This window comes from Bos grunniens, chromosome 11 (assembly GCF_055505025.1).
Source record: "Bos grunniens cultivar Pamir isolate PY7600 chromosome 11, Bosgru_T2T1.0, whole genome shotgun sequence".
Lineage (NCBI taxonomy): Eukaryota > Metazoa > Chordata > Mammalia > Artiodactyla > Bovidae > Bos > Bos grunniens.
The window spans coordinates 34,894,875-34,921,416 of record NC_141175.1 but is presented as its reverse complement, the minus strand read 5'-3'; the positions used below and the strand labels follow the sequence as shown (position 1 = coordinate 34,921,416).

Here is a 26,542-nt window from a genome sequence, read left to right as displayed (position 1 = left end):
CAGAAGTTTAGTTTCCACACTGTTAAATGAGAGACCTAACATTCTGATTTCTCTCTGGGCTAAATGCTCAGTCAGTCCTGAGGTCATGATATCCTGAAGCTGAGGTCACAGCTGAATGCCCTGAGTGACCCTGGTACCCACCCTCCACCATTTGTGAGATTCCTACAGAGAGGAGGGCAGAGGCTCCGTGGGGAGCAGGCAGCTGCATAATTCCATGAAAAGATAGAGCCCTGGGTGTGTAAGCCCTGTTACTGTCATTTTATACTTGTATAATCCTGGGCCAATTTTTGAACCTCTCCAAGCTTTCCTTGATCATAATAGAAGGATAAGGCTTGCCCTAACAGGGTAGTTGTGGGGATATAGGTGGTAAGAAGCACCTTGGAGAGTGCCTGACATGTTACAGACACAGGTCAGTTCCTTGTATCCAGGTGGGGATGGAGTGGGAGGGACGGAGTGCCCATCCTGGGTCTCTGCTAAGGTTTGCCTAAACCCATCACCATCTCAATCAGAGCTGGGTCTCTTCCCTGGCTGCTGGCTGTCGGCAGGGAAATCGTTTTTACTTTTTTTTTTTTTATTACAAAATCAACTCACAGATTTACCGTTTGTGCTGCCAGCTGAAAGCTGTTTATGGCAGTGATTTGCACTACATTCATCTGTGCTTGTTTATGTTTTCTTTGAAAATACTTATTGTGTGTGTCCTGTCCACACTATGTATGGCCAGGCCTGTGTCTTCTATTTCTGTCCCATTCTTGCCCACACGCCCTCCATGTCTCCAGCCTCCAACCACGATGTGTGGGAATTGGACTGCAGGAGGAGGCATGATGGCCAGAAGGACCTCTGATCAAATATACCCACTTGGTGAATGAAGAAACTGATGGCCAGAGGGGACCAGCAACTGAGCTTAGTGGAACTGGAACTTTTGTCTCCTTGTTCCAGTCTAGGATGGGGTCTCCTCATTCTCCCTGACTGGTTTGCTGCAGGGTCTGTCTGCTCATAGAAAGGAGCATGGCCCCTGAGCCTGGATATCAGGCAGACTCCAGGCATGAGCAAGGACATGGGAAGCTGGTTTGGGGGAATGGAATTAGGAGGATGAAGGGAAGGATGTGGCAGGTTCTGGTTCCCAGTCCCACTGTCCCCACCTGTTAGGAAGGAGTAGGGGTAGCTGCAGTCATAGTAATCCTTGGGAAACAGAGCAGTTCCCTTCTGTAGGAAAAGGGATAATACACGAGCAATAATATTAATAACACTTACAACTGTAGATACTGTTTATTAAGTATATACTCGGTACCAGGCACTTCCTTTACATTAGCCCATTTAATCCTAGGAGGCTGATATTATTCTCCTGTTTTGTAAATGACAAAACAAGTTCAGAGAGACCAAGTAACTTGTCCAAAGTCACGTAGCTAGTAGCAGGGGGTGGAGGTGGTAAGTGGAGATGGGGGTTGACAGATGAACCCAGGCACCCATGTTCCTACACCACCCCCAGGAAAGGCTGTGCAGTCGAAGCAGTGGGGTGGTCCATGGGCAGGAAGGATGGAAGGACCGACTGAGAGCGGACAGCAGAACTGTTTCCGGCTGAACTAGCCCTCCATCCCCATGGTAAGTCAAGAGAGGTTGGGAATAACCAAGTGAGAGGCAGACAGAATGATGCAGGGGCTTATGAGGAAAACAGGCTGGGGTGATACAGAGGTCTTTACTCTGGGCATCCAGAGGGTTGTATCTGCAACTTGCTATGTGAATTTGGGCAAGTCACTCACCTCTATGGGTGTTTGGATGACTGCTAATGTCTCCTTTCACACTTTTATTGAGGACTCTGGGATTTTGGAGGGTGGTAGGTCACTTCTGTATTTTCTTCCTTCTTGGAAAGGTGTAAGAAGTTCAGGTTCCCTCATGAGCCCCCTGCTTGAATTCACAATCTAAGGATTCCCAGGCCATGTGGTGAGCCTTAGGAGCCTGTGTCCTGCTGAGAACAGGCTGGAAGCTGGGGAGAAAGGAGAACAGGTTTTCCATCCTACCTTCACTAGCTAATCAATCACCTGGTCTCTTGTTGTCTTAGAGCCACAAGGATTCCAGGGACCTGCAGTGAGAGAACGGGCACCTGTGAGCCCATAACAGCCTCCAGGAGGGCCTGTGCACACAACTGTGACACGTGGTCTGGGTTGGTCAGGGATCCCAGCACCAGGGAGCAGAGGCTGGCAGTAGCATCCTGGAGCAAGAGGCCCTCTCCTTCTGGGGAGATTTTGCCAGGGGGAAGAGACAAATCTTGGCTGCTTAGCATCCCCAAGATACAAGGCCTGGGCTGGGTTCTTGAAACAGAGAAAAAACTGGCAAAAAATCCAAGGGCATGGGAATCAGAGAGGCTCCACTAAATTCATACATTCAAGTCACAAGACCATGGTGAGTCACTGACACTCAGAGCCTTAGGCTCCTTTGCTGAGAAATGGGGATAATAATGCTCATCCTGAAGGGCTGGTGAAAGAATTGAATGAGGGACTGCAAATGAAATATATGTGTGTTAGTCGCTCAGTCGTGTCTGACTCTTTGCGACCCCATGGACTGCAGCCCACCAGGCTCCTCTGTCCATGGGATTTTCCAGGCAAGAATACTGGAGTGGGTTGCCATTTCCTTCTCCAATGAAATGTATACAGCTTGCCAAAGAGGAGTTATTAAGAGATGGCTGCCATTGTTAATGTTGCTGTTGCTGCTGTTAATAATGATAAATAGATAAATAAATAAAGAGGCAGAGTGAGGCTTCCCAGATGGTGCTTGTGGTAAAAGAACTCATCTGCCAATCCAGGAGACACAAGGGACATGGGTTTGATACACGGGTGGGGAAGATCCCCTGGAGGAGGGCATGGCAACCCACTCTGGTATTCTTGTTTGGAGAATCCCATGGACAGGGGAGCCTGGTGGGCTACAGTCCATAGGGTCACAAAGAGTTGGACACGACTGAAGCTTGCCAAAGAGTAGTTAATAAGTGGTGGCTGGCATTATTATTGTTGCTGTTGGTGCTGTAAATAATAATAATATTAACAAAGAAGCAGTCTGCGCAAGTGGGAGGAGTAGGGGCCTTGGAGTCAGTTTTGGCTACCCCACTCCCATCACCTCTTTGGTTTCTTCTCACTAGAAAAAGGGGGTGGCACCAGCTGATCTCAAGGTCCCTTCCTGCTCTGACAGCCTCTGGGCTATGAATAGATGAGGCTGGGGCCCCGGAGGAGTCTAATGACTCAACAGCTAAAGAGGTTAAGCTTTCCCAGAAAAGTGTTTCCGTTTGCGTTTGATGAACTTAGGGCCCAACAAAGGAAGGGTTTCCTGTCTGGAAGACTAGGGATGAAGGAGCTGGAGGAATCCTTGCAGTTCCTGGAGGCTGTGACTAACCAGGTGAATGACTAACTCAGACCCTGCTGACCTTCAACCAATCAGGGCTGCTCATGACCACCCTACGAGCTGGCATCACTAAACATGTCTTGGCCATGCCAGTCCCAGCTGGCTCTGGGTTTCACGGCATATGGAGGCAGAGGAAGCAGCCAAGAAACTGGCAGGGGAAGGAACACTGGGTTTCGAATCAGAAGTCCCAGCTTCTTGCTCTAACTCCACTGCTCACCAGCTGCATGACTTTGGGGGAGTCCTTTCCCCTTCCTGAGCCTCTATGCCTTCATCTACACTAAGGGATCTAACTACCTGCCCTGGAAACTTCCCTGAGCTATGAAGGCTGAGACTTAAGAGATGAGATGAGAGCACATTGTGAACACTAACACAATGAATGAATGAATGAGAAATTTTGTCATCATTCTATTCCAGTAGGATTCCTGGTCCCCCAGGAGACCTATTTGGGTCCCCAATGTGGTCAAGTGGACACAGACTGCTGCCTTTGGGTTTTGAGTCAAGATCAGTCTGATGTAGGGCCCTTTCCAACCATCTGATCACAGCCCACAGAGAATTTTATTAGACCTGAGCCCATACGGATAGCTTCCAGCCAGGTGGCATAGCCAGAGTGAGAGGTGACAAAAAGCCAGGAATCATTGGGTGGGGCAGAGTGGGCAGTGCCAGTCTGGGGCCCCCACAGAATTAGGGTGGTGCTTTGATGCTCTCTCCTCTTGCCAAGAACCTTATAAATAAATAATCACCACAACCACACTGTCTGCCTCTGCCCCCAGCTTTTAGCATCTTTCTTGGTGAGGACTACAAGCACTTTGGAGAATGGCAGGAACAGGAGAGGAGGAAGGATGATGCCCTCTCATGTCTGCACACCTTAAACCCATCAAGAGCATTCTGTGAGTGTTCCTGTGTATTACTGGGTACTGTGCTGGCACTAAGAGCAAAAAGATGGGAACCACAGGGCCCTACCAACATGGAGGTTAATTACACCTCCTGTGGTTAAAGAGACGAAATACTCCTCCTGAAATGTAAATAGCCATGCAAAGCAGCCTACACTGTGTCACTCAGGTCTTCCTGACAGCAAGTCCTGCAGTCGTCCAGAGCAGTGGCCTGGGATCCTCTGGAAGACTTCAAGGAGGAGGTGGGGTTTGAACTGGACCTGGAAGGTTAGCTTAGACAAGATAAATAGAAGACAGAGGAAAAGGCAAACCATACAGGCACACTTCAGGTTTTCTCAGGGGACAGGTGGGCTGCAGTGAAGAGATCATGTCAGTAAGAAGTGAGAAATTAAGTTGGACATAGAAATTGGAGCCAAGCATGAGGTCCTTAAAATTTGGGATAAGGAGCATGGGATTATGGATTGCAGGGGAAGCAGGGGGCCATTGAGGGCTTCTGAGAAGGGAATCAGTATGGTCACAGCTGTGCTTTGGGGAAATTCTTTCTGGTAGCATTGTCTTTGTGAGCTTGTCCTGAGGGAGAATGAGTCTGGAGGTAAGGAGGTCAGTGGGAAGTTACTGTGGGGCTGGGGACCAGGGTACTGAGAAAGATGGAGGCATACACCAAGGGTGAGATATATGGAGAGAGAAGGGGGTGATTTAAGGATGTTCAACGCTCCTGAAACCCTGGCAGGTGACTGGGAGGTGGGAGAGGGGAAGAAACCCCAAACCAAACCCAGTCCGGTCCTTCCCAGGAAAGCAGGCTCCTCTTTGGGCAGACCGGAGTCTGACCAACCTGCCCCAAATTCCCAGCATCAGCAGGAAGCAGAAGTGCCCCCACTTGGGCCACATTCACTCCTGGGGTCCTTTCCTTCATCTTCCAGAAACCATGTAGCATAGATCCCTGTGGTCTCCAGACAGCAGCGGAATCTCAGGGCAATCCTGCAGTGGACAAACTGCAGGCACAGCGTCCAGTTCTGCTTTTTACCCCTCTCCACTCCTGTTGACTCCCAGGAAAACACTGCCATCTTGTTATGGGCCATGCCAAATGGCAATGAGCCCCTGGGAGCTCAGCCAAGGTTAGGAGGGGGACCAGTGAGAGAAGCAGGAATGAGAAAGACAGAGGAAACAGCTCCTGGAAGCATCCCAATGAGCTCTGGGGGAAGGTGGACTGGGAGGAGCCCTTGAGATCATTTCAGCCAACCCCTTGTTGTCTGGAGGTGAACTTGAGACAGGCAGGGGAAGGGACCTGCCCAAGGTCATATAGTGGGAAAAGTGATAGAGCTGAGCTGGAATTGTAGTCTTGGGGGTAGACACGGTGTTCATTCCTGTTTGAACACTTGAACAGCACATCAAGGGCCTCACTGGAGATTCTTTCCTGGATATCCGCTTGTGTGTGTACCTGTGTGTGCACCTGTGCCTATACTGTGAGAGAGCCTGAGTGTGTGTGGCCTCTTACACCATGGTCCGCCCTGGCTGGAAGAAGGGAACTGGGGCCATTCCTATGAGGTGACTGTTTTCCTGGGACAGCAGTAAAGAAGGCAGACAGGGTTGGATCTGGCTTCCAGCACCAGTTCTGCTGCCCTAAGAAAATTAAAGGCACTGGCTGGCAAAGCCTAAACTCCTGGAGCTGGGCACACACACCCATGGACACACACACACACACACCCCAAGCAGTACTCATAGCCACAGTTATGGAGTATTTCAGACACCCGAGTGGCCCGCTGTGCCTCGGAGTGCCAAGTAGCTGCACCCAAACGTCTCCCTAGAGCCCCAGCCGGTGTAGACACTCTGGGGTCCGAGATCCCATGTGCAGAAACACGGTGGAGCCCAGCGCTCCCCACCACTCACACTCGGCGCCCTGCTCCAGGGCCCGACCCGGCCACACCCCTCCTCCTCAGCCTCCGCCGGCTGTTCCTGCCCCTCTCAAACACTTCAGAGTCCCCTGGGGCCCTCTCGCAGCCTGGCAGGGACAAGTTAGGGCTGGCCCTGCCGGAGAGTCAAGTCCGGAGCCAGGATTCGACGCCTCCCCCGAGCCTTGTCCCCGCGGAGCAGACACGCCAGGCTGAACTCGGGTTTCTGAGAGCGCGGGGTTCTGCGCCTAGACCCTCTCCGGGGGGAATTCCCCAGCCCCAGTCGGCTCCGGACTCGCCCAGAACCTGGCGCCCAGCCCCTTGGTCCCCGCCCCCCGCCCGGCGAGTAGTTACCGATGGTGGTGATGACGGTGATGGCGAAGTAGAAGGAGCCGGCGAAGCGCCACTGCACGCCGGCCTTGTGCGGCTTGAGGCGCAGCACGACGCGCTCGAGCTCCTCGTAGCCGCCCTGGCTGAGGTTGTAGCGCGCTCGCAGCTCCTGCTGCCGCAGCTCCAGCCGCTGCCGCTCGATCATCTCAGGCTCCGACTCGAGCGCGTCGAAGACCGCGGCGCCCACCAGCAGGTAGGTGAAGGTGCACACGATGAGCGCCAGCGTGCGCACGTTCTGCCGCTTCATCGTCCCGCCCGGGCCGCCGCCGGCCCCCCGGCGCCCCCGGCCCGCGCCCCGGCCCCAGCCGCCGCTGCTGCTGCCCCGGAGGCGGCCTGGGGCATGGCTGCGCTCGCCGCTCCGCGCGCCGGGCACCCACTCCGCGCGCCCCGGGGCGGCCGCCGCCAACGCCGCCGCTGCCGCCGCGGAGCTGTCCCTTCAGCACCACCCACCGCCCTCCTCCGCCCGGCCCCGCTCCCGCCCCCCGCCCCCCGCCCGCAGGCCGCCTCCTCCCGCCAGCCCTCCCGCCCAGCCAAATAAGGACTGGGGAGACGCGCCGAGGGAGGGAGGAGGGGGGCTGGCGGAGGGGGAGGGGAGGGGGAGCGAGCGGGAGAGCCACGGAGAGACCGGGCAGGACAGAGAGAGAGAGAGCGCGCGGGCGAGAGGGAAGAGACCCAGAGAAAGATAAGTAGACAGACAAACGCATATAACTACAGAGGAAGAGAGAGAGGAAAAAGAGGCAGAGCGGGGTGTGACGGACAAGGAGATGAAACCAGAGGGAGGCTCAGAGACACAGAAAAAGAGGAGGCAGGCAGAAAAATACAGAGTGAGAGAGGTACAGAGGGAGAGAAGAGAGGTACAGAGGGAAAGACGGAAACGGAAAGAGCGGCAAATGGGAGAGAGACCTGGATAGCTGGAGATGAACTGATGCCACAGAAAAGGAAAAGGAAGGGAAGGGGAAAGGAACCGGGTAGATCAAGCCCTTACCCCACCCCAGTCCCATCCCTCTACCAAAGTCACAACAGGGATTAGCTGGACTGGACCCCGGGCCTTGTGGTGCTGCCCTCCACTATGTGGATGAGGAAACGGAGACCAGAGAGGTCCGGTGACGTGTGAGGGCACACGGTGAGTTGGCGTCAGCACTTGGACTCAGCCAAGCTTTCCCGCCTCCCAGGCCAGAGGCCCTCCCCTGTGCCAAGCTGCTGGCTGTCTTAGAAACAGAAGGGCACAGCTGTAGACCAGGGCACGCATGGGCCAACACCCAAGGGAAAGCCCTGCTCTCGTGAAATGTGTCCCTTCCTGGGTTAGCACAGCGCCTGGAACTGGATGAGGAAGCACATGCTGGTAGCCTGGGATAGTGGCACCCAGTCCCAGGTGCCCTGTTCCACTCCCCAGGGGCCTTCAGGGACAGGCTTGACATCTAAGGCCTCTGTCCTGCACCAGCTGACCAGGCTGGGCTCAGGCTGGGCTGCCAGGGATGGCACTGAACACCACCATGGGGCATCCCCACAGAACTGGGATCTAGCTGGAATAGGACAGGTAAGGGGCCCAGAGCAGAAGGTTCCCTGACCACCTGGAGGAGGAGCCAAGAGACCTCCTCCTATGCCTTAGATTTTTCATTTGTCAACATGGTGCAGTGGCGGTGAGGAGCGAAGGATCTGGGACCCGGGCGAGGCGTCACTGCCCCTCTCAGAGTCTCGCTTCCTTATCTCCTCGATGAGGTGTCACAGCAGATGATCCCAAGCCTGCTTAGCTCCAGACAACTCCAGACTTGGATGGGCTGAGTGAGCAGAATGATTGGAATGCAAATTCCGCTGCCAAGGAGGGTCAAAAAGTCTTTCACAGGACCCTGGCATGGGCCACGAGGAGAGACATGGGAGAGGCCCCAGGGCCCTTGACTCAGGGTGGGTTCAGGAGGCAGCCAGCCACAAGCGGGAGTACCATCAACCCACATCCTGGGCTGACTGTCACTGTGGGTCACTCACTACACTGCTTCTCCCAGGAAGGCCACACACCTATCCCTTCCTTCCTCCATTCATTCAACTAGTATGTATCAAGCATCTGCTGTGTATCAGATGAAGCTTGTTACATTCATTATCTCTAGTCTTTACCACAATCCTGAAAGGAAGAAATAGTTCTGTCCATTTTATAGATGAGGAAACTGAGGCCAAAGGCAGTGCAGAGAATCCCCCAAGGGCATGCAGCTGGGAAGAGCCTTCCTTCTGCCTCCCAAGCCCATGTTCTTCTCCATAACTCTTCAAGCCTCATTTTTTCCCCCACTGTAAATGGGATAGCTACTTATACTACCTTTTGAACAGATTGTTGTAAGGGATCAAAGAGGCTGACATGCATGCAAATCAGACAGTATGAGGCTGTATAACTTCTCCCCTAAGACTTGGGTCTCTGACCAGAGCCTGGTAGGAGGGCCCTATTGACTGGACTTTGTCCCCTGCACCTCCCCTCAAAGTTCTTTGGGTTGTATCAGGTTCTTTGATCTGCCACAAACTTTCTGGTCCTGCCCCTTTGGCCCTGAACTCAGCCTATTGCAGAATTTCCCTCTTGGCATCTTCTGGCTCTTTGGAAGAAAAGTACTGCCTTTCCTGGCTTCCCAGGGGTGGAGGCACAAGTTAGGTTCTACGTAACTAACCACCCCAGAAGCCAGTTCCCCCTAAGCCAGTCTAGAGGAGCAAGTGGTTCACCAGGTCTGGTTTTCAGTGTGAAAGGCTAGGTGTCCACGGTCTGTTCACCGCTGGCTGCCAGGCCAGACTGCTATGCAGAGGAAAGGTGATGTTATAGGGAAAGAGCTTTGGAAAAGGGGAAAAGCTCTCTTTAGGGGCAAGGCATTTATTATTAATTATGATGAAGCTTGTTCTCACAGTACTTCAGAACCGGAAAGACCTTTAGAGATCATCTAGCCCAACCTTCTCATGTTACAGATGAGGAAACTGAGGTCACGTAGTGAGTATGGGGTCCAGGATATCTGTGCCATGGCTGGGGTTTTTCCTGCTACCTCCCATTATGCTTGAGACAGGACTCCTGCCAACAGAGGAACCCAGTGCCCCTGGAGCCCAGGAGGGCAGCCTAGGTCTCCTCCTCCTGCCCTTCCTCCCTTCCCTCTTTTAAGGAGTGGGGACCAGCTAAAGTTTCTGAGTAACCCTCCAGGACCTACAGGCAGGAGTCCCTTGGGCCAGCCCTCGACCTGGGTGTGATTGGGCCTAAGGCCTCAATGCCTATCCCATTCCCTTCTGTCCAGGACTCCCAAGACTGATCTGTCTGTACCTCCAACCCCCTGACGAATTTGTGCCACCCTCTGCCGAAGGTCAAGTGTCAGAAAGCACCTCTGTCAATCCAGTCTGTTGTAAAGGATAAAAACCGCTCAGCTATGGCTTCTCTACTTTCTTGCATTTTTTTTTTTTTCAATCCGTTGGTGACTCTGGTGGAGGAATCTTTGGGCCAGCAAGAGAGATTTTTTAATATCCTTTAAATTTATACTGGTCAGTCTTCTGTACAAGGATTTTCTGAAATCCTGTCCAGTACAGAGAACACAGGGTGGAGAGCTGAGAGACCTGGGCTGGGGTCCTGGCTCTGCCACCTGCTTGCTTGTGGGCCCGTCACTCATCCCAGGGCGTCTGTTTGCACAGCCATAAATGGAGGGGTTTGGATCAGGGCATGTCTGTTCCCTTCATTTATAACGTCCCATGACCTTCCTGGCCTGCTTCTGCTTCCCTAGTTCTTCCCAGAATCAGATGAAAAGAGGGTATAGCCACTGCTTTTAAGACTTTACTTTGTGAGGAAAAGGACAGTCAAAGTTAGGATGAATGGCACAAAATTTAGTTATCATTAGTTGCTGCGTATTATTATATACTAAATATCACACACATACTATTTTCCTTTTTTTTTAAATTGGGGTATAGTTGATTTATAATGTGACAGTTTGCAGGTTTTCACAGCAAAGTGCATCAGTAATACATATACATATAACCACCTTTTTTAGATTCTTTTCTGTTATAGGCTCTTACAGAGTACTGAGTAGAGTTTCCTGTGCTTATTTTCCAGATTTATATTCTACCCCATTCCTAAGCTCTAGGCACATCCAAAGATGCTTTTCTTTTTTAAAAAGGGGGCGTCACCTTATTACTTTTTAAAGTGTAGCATTTATTTATATTTTGGCTGCGCTGTGTCTTAGCTGTGGCACGCGGGCTCTTCGTTGTGGTGTGCGGGTCTCTCTCTAGTGGAGGTATTCAAGCTCAATAGCTGCAGTGTGTGGGTTTAGTTGCCCCACGGCATGTGGGACTTTAGGTGCCTGACCAGGGATCAAACCTGCGTCCCCTGCGTTGGAAGGCGGATTCTTAACCACTGGACCACCAGGGAGGTCCTCCATTTCCAAGTACTTATATGCTTCACTCTTGGTTCACGTGGCTCCGATCAGCTGGGATGCTGGTACCTCCTTGTCCCCTCTATTATCTCTCTGTTGAACTCCTATTCAGGCTTCAAGACCCAACTCAAAGGCCATACTCTGAACGAATCGTTCCCCAGTTGCCTCCAGTCAGAACCACTGGCTCCTTTGTGCTTTTGCAGGATCCTATGTAAGCTTCAACTAAGTAGACATTGTCTTCATCTCTGTCTCATTATCTTCCTTGGGGCGGGGGGTGGGGAGTTGTACTCACACTACAACTCCCGGAATGGGAGCACTGTACTTTACACATCAGAGTCTCCCCACATGTGGACTCAGTACGAAGTGAAGGGCTTAAAGCATCCTTGCTTGCTGGGATAGAAACTGGCAGTGAGGCCAGGGACATAGACTGCAGAGTCTATGGGCAGAAAAGCCCGGTAATCTGCTTCTGTGACTCTTTCCACACTGATATTTCAAAGACTGGAGCGAGCCCTGCCTGGCTTAGAGGAAGAGGATAAAGATAAATTTGAGAGTCTGGAAGCCTCAGGAAGCATGTAGGGAGGGGGCTGAACTGGGAACCCAGGTCCAGGAACTTAGTCCCAGTGATGCCCCCTACTACCAACTAGCTGGCAGACTCGAGAGAGTCACTTTGTCTTTCTGTGCCTCAGTTTCCTTTTCTATAGGATTAAAGTGTTGACTATCTTGAGAAGGCTCTTCCCACTCTGACCTTCTATGATGCTAATGACAGGTCTAGCCCTGTGATTAACAATGCTCATTCTAAAAGGTAGAGAAGGAAATGACAACCCCCTCTAGTATTCTTGCCTGGAGAGTTCCATGGACAGAGGAGCCTGGTAGGCTACAGTCCATGGGGTCGTAAAGATCTGGACATGACTTACCGACTAACACTTTCACTTTCAAAGGGTTGGGAATGTGGTCTGAAGGATGAGGGGCCCAGAGCCCTCTCTTTCACTTTCTAGACCCCCTTCATTGACCAGTTTGGCTGGAGGACTGTGCAGTGGGTGCTGAGGAAGAGGGAGAAGGGGCAGACCCCTAGTCAGACAAACTGGGGTTCAAATCCTGGTGCTATCAATTACTACCTGGACCAGAGCCTGCCATGAAGTTCTGGCTGGACCAGGCCTAAGCTCGGCAGGGCAGAGATTGATTGGCCTTAGTCCTCTGCATGCTCCACAGTGCTTGGTACAGCCCCTGGCACAGACGGAGCTCTGGAGACACTCCTCCAGCCATCCAAGTGGCCCTGGTGGGGCTAGGTGGGTTGGCAGGGCCTGGAGTCCATGGTCCACTGTAGGAAGGGGTGTCCGGAGCCATCTCAACATCAAGCTGGGGCAGGAGGGTGGAGGAGTGGTGCTGAGAAGGGGGAGGAGGAACCTGGGGACCCAGGAGCAGCGGGAGGTGGCTGACACGGAGAGTTGCCCCAGGGATCCTGGCCCCTGAGGGCAGGTTGATGGGATTCAGGGCACCCAGGGTAGGACCGAGGTGTTTCTTGGTGTGCCTCTGTAGGGAGAGACATGAAGGATTAGTCTGGATTTACAGAGCATTACCAGTCCCAGTGCAGCCGGCTTGCGTTTGTCAAGAAACACTATTTGTTTAACATCTCAAGCCCAAACCAAACACAAAAGGCAGCTGCTCACAGAGGAGAGGCTCTGGGAGCTGTTAGGGGGAGAGTGCTACCCCTGGAGGTGGACACCTGGCTCTGTTCTCAGTCCTGTCCCAGTGGGCTTGGTGGCCAGCTCAGACATAGAGCCGGGTGTCCTGCTTATAGAGTGAGAACCAGCCAGTTTTCATGCAGATGCTGTGGGGACGGGCTTGCTCCCTCAGTTAGCAGAAAGTCTCAGTCCAAAGTCGACACCCACGCACTGGACAGATCCCAGTCTCTGGAGACAACCTTCTTGGTGGTCTCCCTCTTTCACTCAGAATATCACGCAGAGATGAATATCCTCCTGTGTGTCCTTAGGGAATTTCCACTGGGACGCATACTCAGAAGTGTCACGGTGCTTGTGCCCACTGCAGGCCCGAAACACCACCAAGCTGTCCTCTATGTGGCTGTCTTGGTTTTCACCCTCCCCGGCAGTGCATGAGTTGGCCTGCTTAGTCCTCACCGATGCCAGTATGATTCACTTTTCTGTTTTTGCTGCTTGTATGTTTCACTGTTTTGATTTTTTTTTAAACTAATTTCCCCCTTTCTCTCCCTTTCCCTTCTCCTTTTAACATCTCACCTCCCCTACATTACTAGGGTCTTAGGCAGGCCAGCAGGTGATGAGAGAGTGTGATCTGGGAGAAAACCAGCTTCTGTTCTCCAGCCTGGTGTGTGTGTGTGTGTCTAAAGGAGGCTGTGAGCTTGAGACTTTCAATTTCAGGCCTGGTCTCCTTTTCCCTCCTTCTTCTATTTGCCAGCCCTTGTCATTTTCCCCTCCACTCTCATTCTCCTCTCTGTTTGGCCAAGTCTTATAGAACAATTAAAACTAGAGGAAACCTTAGCATGGACAGTGCTGATAAGGAAACTGAGGCCTGGCAAGGGGAGCTGTACCTCCAGACCTCACAGCTTGCCGGGCCAGGGCCGGGACTCGAGCCCAACTCTCCTGACCCGCAAGCCTTTAGCGGCAAGGCAAGTGCCCTAGACTCTCTCCCTTCCCATCGTTAGAATTAAGTCCCCTAAGCCTGTCCTCAGTAGAGATTCTGGAGTGGCCATGACCTGTATCTCTGACAAACCTGAATTCTCTGTTGCTGCTAAGGAAAAAAATAAGCCTGGAGATCTAGTCAACAGCCTCACAAATCTTAAAATCCTCTTTTGCAGGTTTATGGCTTATGAGAAGCAAGCAGAGGCAGCCTGTTCTCAGCACCAAACACAATAATTATAACAGCACTTGCAATGATTAATCAGCCAGTGACTATTGAGTGGAGTCCGTGAGCATGCATGGCAATGTGTGTGTGTGTGTGTGTGTTCATCCAGGTGGGGGAGAGGGCAATGGAGGTGACTGTTTCCAGCGAGCAGGTTTTAGATGTCAGCCCCAGTGGAGGGGCTGGGTTGCCAACTTGACGCTCCTTGGGTAGAGAGTCATGATCTGCCTGGGGCTGCAGCTGTTTCTCCTGGGAGAGGAGTCCCATTTCCTGTGGTCCTGACTCAGCTGGGCTGAGCTGGGCTCCTCACCGTACTGGGAGAAAGGAACTGATGACCAGAAGCAGGTTCCAGGCTGGTCAGCCAGATTAACGAGAGGCTTTACCTGCATGATGTATACAGCAAAACCAAGGAACTTGGGATGTTCGGCCTGGAAAAAAGATGCAGAGGACATGTGAGCTGTCACATGGAGGAGGAATTAGCTTTGTTCTGGGTGGCCTAGGAGGGGCCAATGATCTGTGTGGAAATGCTCCAGTGAAAGAGCTTTCGGCTCAAAATGGATGGAACATTCTCTATATCTCTGCAGAAGCAATGGGCTGCCCAGATGTAATGAGCTCCTGGTCAATGAAGGTATGCAGGGATGGTCTGATTTATCCTTTGGGTTCAGAGTTGTTTTTTTTTAATCTTTTTCTCCTTCCAGTTTTTTGAGGTAAAATTGACATATACCACTACGTAAGTGTGAGTTGTACACTATAATGATTTGACTTACATATATCATGAAATGATTACCACATTAAGTGTAGTGAGCATGCATCATCTCATATAGATACAAAATAAAAGAAAAAAAATTTTTTTCCTTGTGATGAGAACTCTTAGGATTTACTCTCTTAACAACTTTTGTATATAACATATAGCAGTGTCCATCATTTATCATGTTGCATACTGTATCCTGGTACTTATTTATCTTGTAACTGAGAATTTGTACCATTTGACTGCCTTCATCTGATACCTCCTCCCTCCACCCCCTGCCTCTGGTAGCCACAAATCTGATCTCTTTTTCTACGATTTTGTTTGTAAAGTATAATTGACCGGTGACACTATGTTAGTTACTGGTGTACAACGGTGATTTTTCTATACATTACAAAATGATCACCACAGTAAGTCTAGTTACCATCTGTCACCAAAGATATTACATTATTATGACTATGTTCCACACACTGTACATTTCATACCCATGACTCACTTATTTTGTAACTGGAAGGATGCACCTCTTAATCTTCATCACCTATTTGGGTTTGAGGCTATTTCAGAAGACACCAAGGAGCTAGTACGGTGCTGGCTCATGGTAGGCCTGCAAGAGATGCTTTGTCACCTGATTGCTGACAGTACTGAGTTTGGGGGCTGGACTAGATGCACTTCGTAGTTCATTCATGGAACATTTCCTCTGTGCCAGGCCCTTTGACACTGCTGGAAAGGCTACAATTCCCTGGCCCCAGGAAGGGTTGGACCTGGGGTTCTTGTTGAGTCTTCACAGCACTGCTTTCTCTCAGCTCCCCTGCCCATCCCCAGCCCAAGTCCCCTCCACATATACCTGCATCATGCAGAGGCCCAACACTTACAGGTAGGAGTAAGGGCCTAGAGGCCCTAGGGCTCCAGCAAGGGAAATGAGCCTCTGGCAGGCTAATTACTGGGGACTGATTCTATTAAGCAGATAGCTCGCTCTAGGCAAAGCAATTACATCTAATCAGCCCCTTGCAGCAGTCCAAAGGGACAGCCGTTTGAGCCAGACACACGCATGAGTAGGAACATCAAAGCAGCCGGAGGCTCAGGCCTGGGCTTTGTCTCAGGCCAAGGGCTGCTCAGAAAGTGGTCCCCTGGCCCCTTCCGGGGGCTGCCCAGATCTCAGGCTGCTATGTTGCTACAGCTCCACGAAGCAGCCCTGAATGGAGACTCAATGACCCATACTGATACTCGGCTCTGCCACCAAGGACCTGAGTATCACTGGAGAGTTTGCTTCTCTGTCCCAAGACTCAGTTTCCTTATCTGTCAGATGAGAAGGATGGACCAGGAAGGATCTAGTCCAAGTCTGAAACTGGAGTTCATCTCGATATTGATCTGTATATTTAGAAATGTCCTAAGAGGGAAGATCTAACACTGTGTTCTTATTTAAAAAAAAAAAATAATAATAATAAATGGATAAAGAGGCAGGAGGAAACTTTTGGAGGTGATGGATATGTTTATAACATAGATTGTCCTGATGGTTTCATAGATGTATGTATACTTATCTCCAAATGCAACAAGTTGTATACATTAAATATGTACAGCTTTTGTGCATGTCAGTAATATCTCAATGAAATGGTTTTAACTAAAAAACAACCCAAAGATGTTAGTCTATCTAGTCTACCTGGTTTGGATTCTAGTCCAGGCTAAAATGAGTTGACCACTAGAAGAGAATTTTTAAAATCCTCAAACATGGAAATATATGCTGCAGGGTCTAATTATTCAGGCTTTCTTTTTTAAAAGCTGAAATAATGTATTTTTTAAATACATTACAAATGCCCTCCTGGAACTTTTTGCCTCTAGAAATTCAATGAAATATGTGTACCCTAAAAACCAGACAAGATTTTTTTGACAGTGAATCTGGCTTCCAGATTCTTTGAGGAAGCTGGGTCATGTCAGTGGGGTAAGGAAAGGGAGAAGAGGTCCCTGGAAGTGAGGGGGTGATAAACAAGATGGAGACAGGAGGGTCCCTGGGCTGACAGCGTCTATTCTATCTGCGCTGGTTCCTTTCCCTGAGGAAGAACTCCCTGCGAGATACCTGGATGCTGTCAGAATGCTGAGGGGGAATTTTTTTTTATGTATTTAAAACTTTTTTTAAATTTTATATTGGCATATAGTTGATTATGCCAGGCTTCCCTGGTGGATCAGATGGTAAAGAATCCACCTGCAATGTGGGAAACCTGGGTTCAGTCCCTGGGTTGGGAAGATGCCCTGGAGGAGGGCATGGAAACCCATTCCGGTATTCTTGCTTGGAGAATCCCCAGGGACAGAGGAGCCTGGTGGGCTACAGTCCACGGGGTCGCACAGAGTTGGCCGACTGACAACTAAGTGCAGCACAGCACGTAGTTGATGGACGATGTGTTAGTTACAGGTGCACAGCAAAGCGATTCAGTTATGCACACACATGGATCTAGTCTGTTTCAAATTATTTTCCCATTTAGGTGATTTCAGAATATTGAGCTGAATTCCCTGTGCTATACAGTAGGTCCTTGTTGGTTATTGCATGTGCCAATCCCAAACTCCCAATTTATCCCTTGATCCTTCCCCTTTGGTAACCATAAGTCCGTATCTGTTTCTGTTTTGTAAATAAGTTCATTTGTATAACTTTTTTTTTTTAGATTCCACATATAAGTGATATCATATGATATTTGTACTTCTCTGTCTGACTTATTTCACTTAGTATGATAATCTCCAGGTCCCTCCATATCACTGCAAATGGCATTATTTCATTCTTTTTAATGGCTGAGTAATATTCCATTGTGTATATAAATCACATCTTCTTGTCCATTCATCTGTCAATAGACATTTAAGTTGTTTCCATGACTTGGCTATTGTGAATAGTGCTGCTATGAACAGAGGGGTGCTTATATCTTTTTGAACCATGTTTTTATCTGGAAATATGCCCAGGAGTGGAATTGCTGTATCATATGGTTCCTATATTTTTAGTTTTTAAAGGAATCGCCATACTGTTCTCCATACCGGCTGTACCAATTTACATTCCCACCAACAGTGTAGAAGGGTTCCCTTTTTTTCCGCACTCTCTCCAAGAATGTTGAGGAAGAATTTAAACATCAGTTCCTCCCAGCACTAACATTCTAGGATCCTGGGTTGGTACTAAGCAACTGATGTGACCCAAACTCAACATGTGGGCAGCCTAGTGGGGAGGACCAGGATGCAGGAGAGCTTTGCAGTGACCAGCTGTGAGACCTGGGCAAGCCATGGCCCTTCTTTGAGCCTCAGCTTCCTCCTCTACAGCACAGGAAAATGAGGGCCATCTCCATGTAGGCTCTTTCACATAGTGGTTGGGGGACTCCAAGTGAGATGATGAATGTGAAACTGAGAGTAATTAATTAATTCTATTAAAAGGTGAGAATGTAAACCAAGAAGCTTCTGTATACCAAAGGAAACTATCAGTAAAATGAAAAGGCAACCTATGAAATAAGAGAAGATATTTGCAAATATTTGCAGAGATATTTGCATATATCTGATAAGGGGTTAATGTCCAAAATATATAAAAAACCACACAACTCAATAGAAAAAGGCTAAAGCATTCAGTTAAAATATGGGCAGAGGATCTGAATAGATATTTTTTCCAAAGGAGGTATACAAAGAACCAGCAAGTACATGAGAAGATGTTTAACATCACTAATCACCAGGGAAACTCAAATCAAACCCTTAATGAGCTACCACCTCACACCTGCTAGAATGACTATTATCGAAAAGACAAGAGATGACAAGTGATGATAAGAATGTAGAGAAAAGGGAACTCTCTTGCACCGCTGATGGGAATGTAAATTGGTGCAGCCATTATGGAAAAAACAGTATGGAGGTGCCTCAAAAACATTAAAATAGAACTTCCATGTGATGCAGCAATTCTACTTCTGCATATTAATCTTGAGGAAATAGAATCATTATCTCAAACAGTATCTGCACCCCCACTTTCATTGTAGCATTATTTACAACAGCCAAGATTTGGAAACAACCTAAGCATCCATCAGTGGATAAATGGATAAAGAAAATGTGGTATATATACAATATAAAAAAGATATAAAATAGAAGAAAATTCTGCCATTTACAGTAATTTAGATAGACCATGAGGGCATTATGCTAAGTGCAATAAGCCAGACAGTGAAATGCAAATACCATATGACCTCACTTTTATGTAGAATCTTACAATAACTGAACTCACAAATACAGAGAGCAGATTGGTGTTTATCCAAGGCAGAGGGTGGCACGTAGGCTCAGTGGGTGAAATGGTCAGAGGGTAGAAACTTCCAGTTGTAACATGAGTCCTGGGGGTATAATGTACATCATGGTGACTATAGTTAACAACCCTCTAATGTGGATTTGGAAGTTGTTAAGCGAGGAGATCTTAAAAGTTCTCATAACAAGGAAAAAAATTATAAGTATGTGTGGTGGATGGATGTCAACTAAACTTACTGTGGCAATCATTTAATAATATATACATACATCAAATCATTAGATGTAATATATATATGTCAATTATATCTCAATTTAAAAAAAGAAAAAAGATAAGAATGTTATTATTAACAACAGCTGGAACCCAGGTCTCCCTCTCTAATCCGGCCCTTCTCTCTGTTTTGATTTTCATGACTGTAGCTTGAGAGCAGGATGGCCTTGCTGGAGCAGACCGTGGGGACCACCTGACTTCCAGCTTTCCCTAGCCTGGGTGATCTCGGATGGCCAGCGCCCATGTAATCAGACCAAAGCCTTGGTCTGTCATTGAAAAAAAGTCTTGGCACTGACGCAACCAGTGGCCTTGCTGGGCCAAGCATAGCCTTTGGGTGTTTGTTGCGGGGAGGAGAAACAGCCTTAATTCAGATGTGGCTTGAGGACAGCTGGTTTCCCTGGATCAGACTGGCAGGAAAGAGGAGGGAGGTGGGATATAGGGGGTGGGGGCACCAAGCTGTCCTGGACTGACCTGCTCATCAGCACCCCCATTAGTCACTTGCCAGGAGGGAGGCTACAAGGAAGAACCATGTTATTCCCCATATTATTCTGAGAATGGTGGGAAGGAAGGCTGGACTGGAAGGCTGTTGGAAAGCCTGGAGTGGCAGCCTAAGAAATCTGCATGGCTGGATGGAGGCAGAGGAGGAATGTGACGCGTGCTGGGGCAGAGTTATTCCCTGAAGAGATCACAGCCCTCAGAGCCAAGCCTGCATCCCTCGGTGTGGGCTCCTGTCTTGTGTGATCTTCCCAGTCTGCCTCTCTGGTCTCATCCCCCTTGCTCTGCTTAGGGCTCTTTGCACCAGCCATTCTGTAATCTTCACAGTCCCTCCAAATGTTTCAGGCTCTTTCTTCCCTTTCTGCTGGAAACGCACATTGTGCCAGCTATAGATATGATCATACTTAGTGTTGCCCTTGGAATGGCAGCATTCCCATTTTACAGATGAAAAAACTGAGGCTCACAACAAAGCAAATGGGCTAAGCTCTTACAGGTAAATAGACAACAGATTCAGTATTCAACCCAGATCAGTTTGACTCCAAATTCTGTGCTTTCCCTCTTTTGCCACACTCCCTCGCCAGAAAACGATTGAGTGAAGAGCTAGGCAGCAACAGGGCAATAGAACAAAAGGTGCTATCTACACAGAGACTGGCCCATGGCTGGAGCTTACAAATACTAGTTGAGTGAATGAATGAGCAGCTCAGAGAGGAAGGCTGTAGGTGGGGTCAGGACTCAGCACCTGGGCTTGTCCCTGGTGGGACAGATGCTTGACTTTGAGTAGGAAACAGGGCAGAACTGTGGATGAAGCCAAGCGGCACCAGCTTGCCAAGGAGCTGGGAGAAAAAAAACGGCCATGAACGAGCTGGACTCGGTGACTGATCCCAGATGGAGAGGAAAGAGGAGGCCAAGTTGTCCATGGCCCAACCTTAGCATGGTGCCCCAGCACCCAGTCCAGGCAGGGGCTTAGAAGGGTCTCCACAGCTATGCACATATTGAAGGATGCCTTTGAGGCTTTGATCTAGGTGTCTGGGAGAACAGCCACGTCTCCAGCGCATGGAACAATCTGAAGGGGAAGGGACCATCCCACCCCTGGGTGGAGGTTGGTCCTGGTACTGGGTCACCGTGGGCAGGCACAGGTGGGTTCCTGGGCTCTGCGCTGTGTGGATGTCAGGTGACACAGAGATGGCATCGTCCGGTGATCCATGGAAACCACAGCACGTCAGGGAGCTGCAGATCAGCGAGGAGGCAGCGCTTAGGTGGAAGGGCACCGAGACGTCGGGGAGATGGAAAAAGTGATGTCGTTAAGGAACAATGTGGCCAAAGGAATGAGCTGTAATTTGCTGGATCCAAAAGGACAAACGAGAAAACGGCTGCCAGAGGCCCAGGAGTGTCTGATGATGGCCTGACACGGTCCTGGGGGAGGGACTGAGCCCCAGCCCAAGGCCAGAAGGGAGTCACCCCATAAGCTCTGTGGACCTTTTCTGTCCCCCTAATACCTTGCCAAGCAAACCCTCCAGTCTATTAATAAAGGCTTGATGAATTGAGTCAGGACAAACCTCCTGGCCAAAGAACTCTACCCTCTTTGAATGGAGTGGATCTAAGGAGGCAGCTATGAGGAAGAGGAGAGACCATAGGTTCTTTTTGTTGTTGTTGTTAAATAATTTTTATTTAGTTTTGGCTGTGCAGGGTCTTCGTTGCTGCATGCAGCTTTCTCTAGTTGCGGCCAGTGGGGCTGCTCTCTAGTTGTGAGGGCTTCTTGTTGCAGTGGCTTCTCTTGTGGAGCAGGGGCTCGAGAGCACAGGTTCAGTAGTTGTGGTGCACGGGCTCAGTTGCCGTGAAGCATGTGGGATCCTCCCAGACCAGGGATCGAACACGTGTCTCCTGCAGTACCAGGCAGATTCTTAACCACTGGGCACCAGGGAAGTCCAAGAGCATAGGTTCTGAGGTCAGCATGCCTGAGTGGGTTTCTACTTTTTTACTCTAGTCAAGTTGAGAACCTAATTCGCCTTGGGTGGGGCTCCAGCTCACCTGCTACACTGTGGGGCCCAGTCTTCCACAGAAGGGTGTTCTCTCCTGCAAGTCTGGGGCCAGGGAACTTCAGGGTCTGATGGACTGGGATTCCAAGAGGTGACTGACCTCCAGGGACTTCACTGGGCCGTACGAATGGCCACACCAAGGCCTCTGTCCACCCATCAATGGTGAACCCAGACATATGCTCTCCTGTTTGCCCCAAAACTCAGTTTGAAGAGCATATCCAGTATATGTGTGGTCCCATTGTCATCTCCATTTTTTCAAGGAAGCAGGATATCTCCAAGATCCACCTAGATGGTAAGTGGGGGAAGTGGGACTCCTGGGTGGCCCCCCACAACACAGTACTATCTGTACATCTTCCTTCTCTCTCTGCACACACCTGTAAAGTCTCCCCCAGGGCCTGTCATTGTCCTCAGCTGCCAGGTCAGTTCTCCTGAACTCCTTCAACAATAAGTCCCACTTCTTATCTCCTGTATCTGAGCCCTTTCACTCCCAGGCTGGACCAGTCTCCAAAAGATTGGGAGAGGGCTGCAGAAAGGGAAGCCCGACACCCCTGTATGGAGAGGGAAACACGGCACAGAGCTGGCCTGAGCCAAGGTCAGGCTCCAAGCTTTCTTGTCCTCAGGTCTGGCGAGAGCTGCAGAGAAAGGCAACAGGCAGAGAAACACTGTTCTGTTTTCTTAAGCTCCCAGCTGGGTCTGAGAACACCAAATCCTCTTTGAGAAAACAGAAAGGGGATTAAAAAAAATCAAGATATTAACCTTTTGAAATTGGACACCCCCCTCCATATAGAGATTAATTTCTCTCCTAAGCGGTTTTTTCATTTCTGTAAACATGTTGATTCATGCCGGCATCATGGCCAGCCTGGATTATGGATGGATGGAGAGACAGATGACCTCATCTCAGCCCTGTGCGTACCCAGGTATATGTGTGTGCACATGCACACACGCACACACACACCTGGAATAGCAGAGAGCCCTGGACAAGGAGTCGCAGATATTGGGCTTTATTTCCAGCTCTGCTGCTGAACCTCAGATTCTCATCTGTAAAAGGGATGCTTGGACCAGCCAGGTTTCTCAGATTCCTTACCAGCTCACTCTCTGGCTCTGCCTGGCAGTGTAGGTTGCCCCCTCCACCCTCACCCCACCCCGCCCTCAGCTTCTCAAGGGCCCTGCATGTTTCTCCCAGGATTTCTCAGATAGCTTTCAGGCCTGAATAGCAAGCACAGGCAGGGCGGGGGAGGGGAAGCATGCACTTTGGTTCTGTGTGGGGCCAGAGCAGCTTTTATGGTTACTTCAGCTCTGCTATAAATGCAAAGTCACCTGTAAAACACCCAGCACGTGATCTGAGAACATGGTTGGTGCTTCTCCAAGCGGATTCCTTCCCTTTCCGCTTCCTCTTTTTAGTTTACCTGGGTGCTCACACCCATCTGAGGCCTGGTTCCTTTCATCAGCCTCATCCGCTGGAGAAGCCACATTTTTTTCTAATTTTAGGTTCCCCTCGGCATGTGTCACGTGGCTCTAGGATGAACTAGAGAATGGTTCCCATTGCTTTTATGATGAAGAGCTGGCTCCTCGGCATGGCCTGCAGGGGGCTCTTGTGGATCCGCACTCCTAACCTCCAGGCTGGCCTGGCAGTCCTGCCACTCTGGGCTTTGGGAGCCTCTTTCATATCCCATCCTGTCATGCTGCTTCCTCCATGGCTCCACGTGAACTCTGTCTCCGCCCAGGTTGACCCCTGTGTCCACCTGGTGCACACACCTGCTCTTCTGATGGTCCTGCCTCCAGGAAGTCCTCCTTGACCCCAGGGAGGTTACATCCCTTCTGCTGTGGTCCTCTGTTCCCCTTTCCTTCCAATGACAAAACATCATCATAATGAAAAGACCGGTTGTACCTAAAGCATCAGATGTCTACCTTCCTCACTGGGCCATAAATGCCAGGAGGGCAGGGACAGGCCTAGTGTCTGTTTGATTCAACACTGCTCAGTGTCTGGGCTCCACAGTAAATGAATGAGTCCAACTGAGTCTAAAATCACTCTCTTTAAACTCAGCTTAGAACCTTCTATGAGGTCCAGGCAGAACATTTCCTAAAATAGCTTCACTCTTCTCTTCTCTAACTCTGACCTCCACTAAAGGTTTTCTCTTTTCCCTACTGATGCCACAGATTCTCAAAACCTCAATTTCTTTTTAAATATACTTCCGACCTGCCTACACCAACAGCCCAACCAAGCAACAGTTTTCGTATCCACATTTCAGTTCCTTCCACCTTCCGGCAAGCCCAATCATTTCCAAACCTTGGTTGTGTTCTGATTCTTGAGGCTGCAGCCAGCTGTGGTTATTCTCAACTCTTGCTGTCACGGGGGAGGAGGGTAGATGTGGGCTAGCCCTGACTCAGCGAGGACCGGGAGAGAGGCGCTGAGTGTCCTCAAGGGCCTTGGGTAGGGCTGGGCCACTGAAGTGGTCTGGTTCTGGCTGGAGCAGAGGTTATGTGAATCCCTGTTAGACAGTCCTTTTGGCCAGTGTTCCTCAAAGGATGCTCATAGAACAATGGTGTCTTGAGATGTTTTGCAAAAGAAAAATCCTGTGCTCCAACACATTTGGGAAATTCTGAGCATCATTCAGAGTTAGTTCTTGTTTGCAAGCTTCAGATGCTAACTCTGCTAATTTAAGCTTAAATGGGATTTCTTCTAAGAATCTTGGGTAGCTCACAGAATCTCCTGTGGGGTCAGAAAACCAAGGTCGGAGGCAGAGCAGCCAGGAACAATGCCCAAAGTCATATTGTAGCACTGGCCCCAGGAAGACCCCATGGTTGCTGATGCCAAACTTGTGCTTTATACTGCAGCTTGTGCCACCGGCTCTACCAACACTGGAAGCTGCTTCTAGAACTGCCATCACTGTAGCCTCTGGGAACAGATTGTAACTGCTGCCACCACTGCTGCCATCACCCCCATCAGAGAGGCATCTGCACAGTCCCTGCTTCCTGGCATCACGGTCTAGGGGTGGAGTGAGGTCACGTGCCTGCACCGTAGCTCGAGAGGCTGGGGTGCTGTGAGTTCCATATTTCACTTTCTGCTTCTGTACTGGGAAGCAGCCTCTGCTTGAGCACGCAGGGGGAATCCTCGAACATAGGAAGGGAGGGCAGATGCTGATTGGTCCAAAATGACCACTGTTCTCTACACTGTGGGCCCTAGCCACCTACCTCAGGAGTGTGCTGTGCTCTGCAGGGTCTGCCATTCTTAATACGATTGACATTTGGACTGGGCACTTCCTTGTGGTGGGCTTTCCTGGGCATTGCAGGATGTTGAGCAGCATCCAGGCCTCTACTCACTAGATGCCAGTAGCATCCCTCCAGTGGTGACAGCTAAAAGCATCTAAATACATTGTCATAGGTCCCCTGGGGAATGAATTTGCCCCCGGCTGAGAACAACTGCTCTAGGATATGTGCAGGAAACTTGTAATATGTTTGAAGAAGCAGGATTGATTTAACCTGATTTCCCAAACTTATTTGACTATGGAAACTTTTTTTTTCTAACTCCCTTTGATTCTGTCTCATAGAACTTACTTCTTTGGGAAATGCTGAGTTGATAACTGGGGGCCTCATTCTACATGTTTCATGGAGGTTGGAGGATTGCTTGTGGCCACACCTGGTTGAGGTCCAGCTTCGTGAGGACCCACTCTCTGGGGAGTTAGTTGTGACTCTCGGACACATCCCAGCGTCCAGCAAGGAGCTTGCAGAATGCCATTCACCACAGAGTCAGTCTTTTCCTCTTGGATGTGAACCTGCCCTGCAGACACAATACTTCTCTGACCCCCAGGCACACTGCCCTAGGGACACACCTCCACCTGTGGCAGCCCCCTGGAACCCCTGCACTGTTCGACAAAGGTCTCTCCAGATTCAGGCTCAAACATGGCTGGTCTCCAACATGCTGGCCCAGCCTCCCTGCACGTTCGCTGTATCCCCACATGTCCACTAGGTCAAGGCCCACGGAATGCCCTGGATACACGGCCAAGTCTGCCCCAACCCAGGAAATACCCCACCACCATGCTGCAGGATGGGCTTCACAGGCCCTTGCAGAGAGAGGCCACCACTCACTGGCCTTACCTTTGGGGAAGAGATTTTGGAGCTGCTGCTGCCAGGCTGGAAAAGGAGTGAAGGGAAGCATGTGTCCTTGGCAACTCAGGTGTCCGTTCTGGAGACTTCTGTGATCCACAGTTTTCTGCATGTGGATGGCTCCACTCCTGTGTGCAGCTTCACATTTGGAGCTCATTCACGTGGCTTAGAGTATCTCTCACTGACCTTGGCTCTTCACCTTGGAAACCTGGGGCTTTGGAAGTATAAGAGTGTCAGGGTTAGACAAAACTGTGTTTGATCTTGGTTACGGCTTAATGGTAGAATGATCTTGGCCAGGTCACCCTTCTTTTGGAGTTTTAATTTCATCATCCATGTAGATTTTTAAAAAGCACTTTATCTGCTCCTACATTTGATCATTCTGGATTCTAGGCCCTAACAGGTGGCTCCTGGGTGAGTCTCACTGAAGCCTTCCTGAGGGTTTAGGGGCTCAGGTTCTGGACCCCAGGATGCATCTTCGTGGGGCAGGGGAGACAACGGGAATGAAAAACAAAGGCTTGAAAATGCCTTGGATCCCAACCAGCCAGAGGATGCGCGAATGGAAAATTCCTGCTGTGTATCAGAGGCCCACCTGGCCCGGGTGACAGCCAGCGAGCCAGACACACAGGCCCCACGGCGGTGTGTTTAGACAGCAGTTTTCCTGCCCTGGTAGAAGTTCACCCTGCCCCCCACCAACGCTCATCCTGGGGAGTGGGGAGGGGCACGGGTCCTCACTCAGGCCCAGGAAAGCTTCTTGTGTCTTCATATCTGAGCAGGGGCTGGGGAGCGGTCCTGGGAGCTGTGATAGGAAGAACGAGCAGCGGGAGGCCTGGGTTTGGCCACCGTCTGCCATGAGCC

The 26,542-nt window shown here is 50.1% G+C and overlaps 2 protein-coding genes across 6 annotated transcripts in view; one reads left to right on the top strand and one right to left on the bottom strand.

The window, feature by feature from the left end:
* KCNK3 (potassium two pore domain channel subfamily K member 3) overlaps nucleotides 1-7,018 on the bottom strand; it is a 39,080-nt gene extending 32,062 nt beyond the window's left edge. Inside the window, exon 1 of one of the 3 annotated variants that reach the window (XM_086325944.1) lies at nucleotides 6,521-7,018. In XM_086325944.1, the coding sequence (XP_086182070.1) occupies nucleotides 6,521-6,803 (283 nt within the window). In that variant the 5' untranslated portion in view covers nucleotides 6,804-7,018. Of the gene's footprint in view, nucleotides 1-2,015; nucleotides 2,041-6,520 lie in introns of those variants that run through there. The other 2 variants (XM_086325941.1, XM_086325943.1) reach the window with 2 other exon arrangements.
* The window catches only part of CIB4 (calcium and integrin binding family member 4), a 103,867-nt gene continuing 83,935 nt past the window's right edge, over nucleotides 6,611-26,542 (top strand). For all 3 annotated transcript variants that reach the window (XR_015136554.1, XM_086325951.1, XM_086325948.1), the window contains exon 1: nucleotides 6,611-6,749. The gene's annotated coding sequence lies outside the window, so the exon portion shown is untranslated. The remainder of the gene's footprint in view (nucleotides 6,750-26,542) is intronic.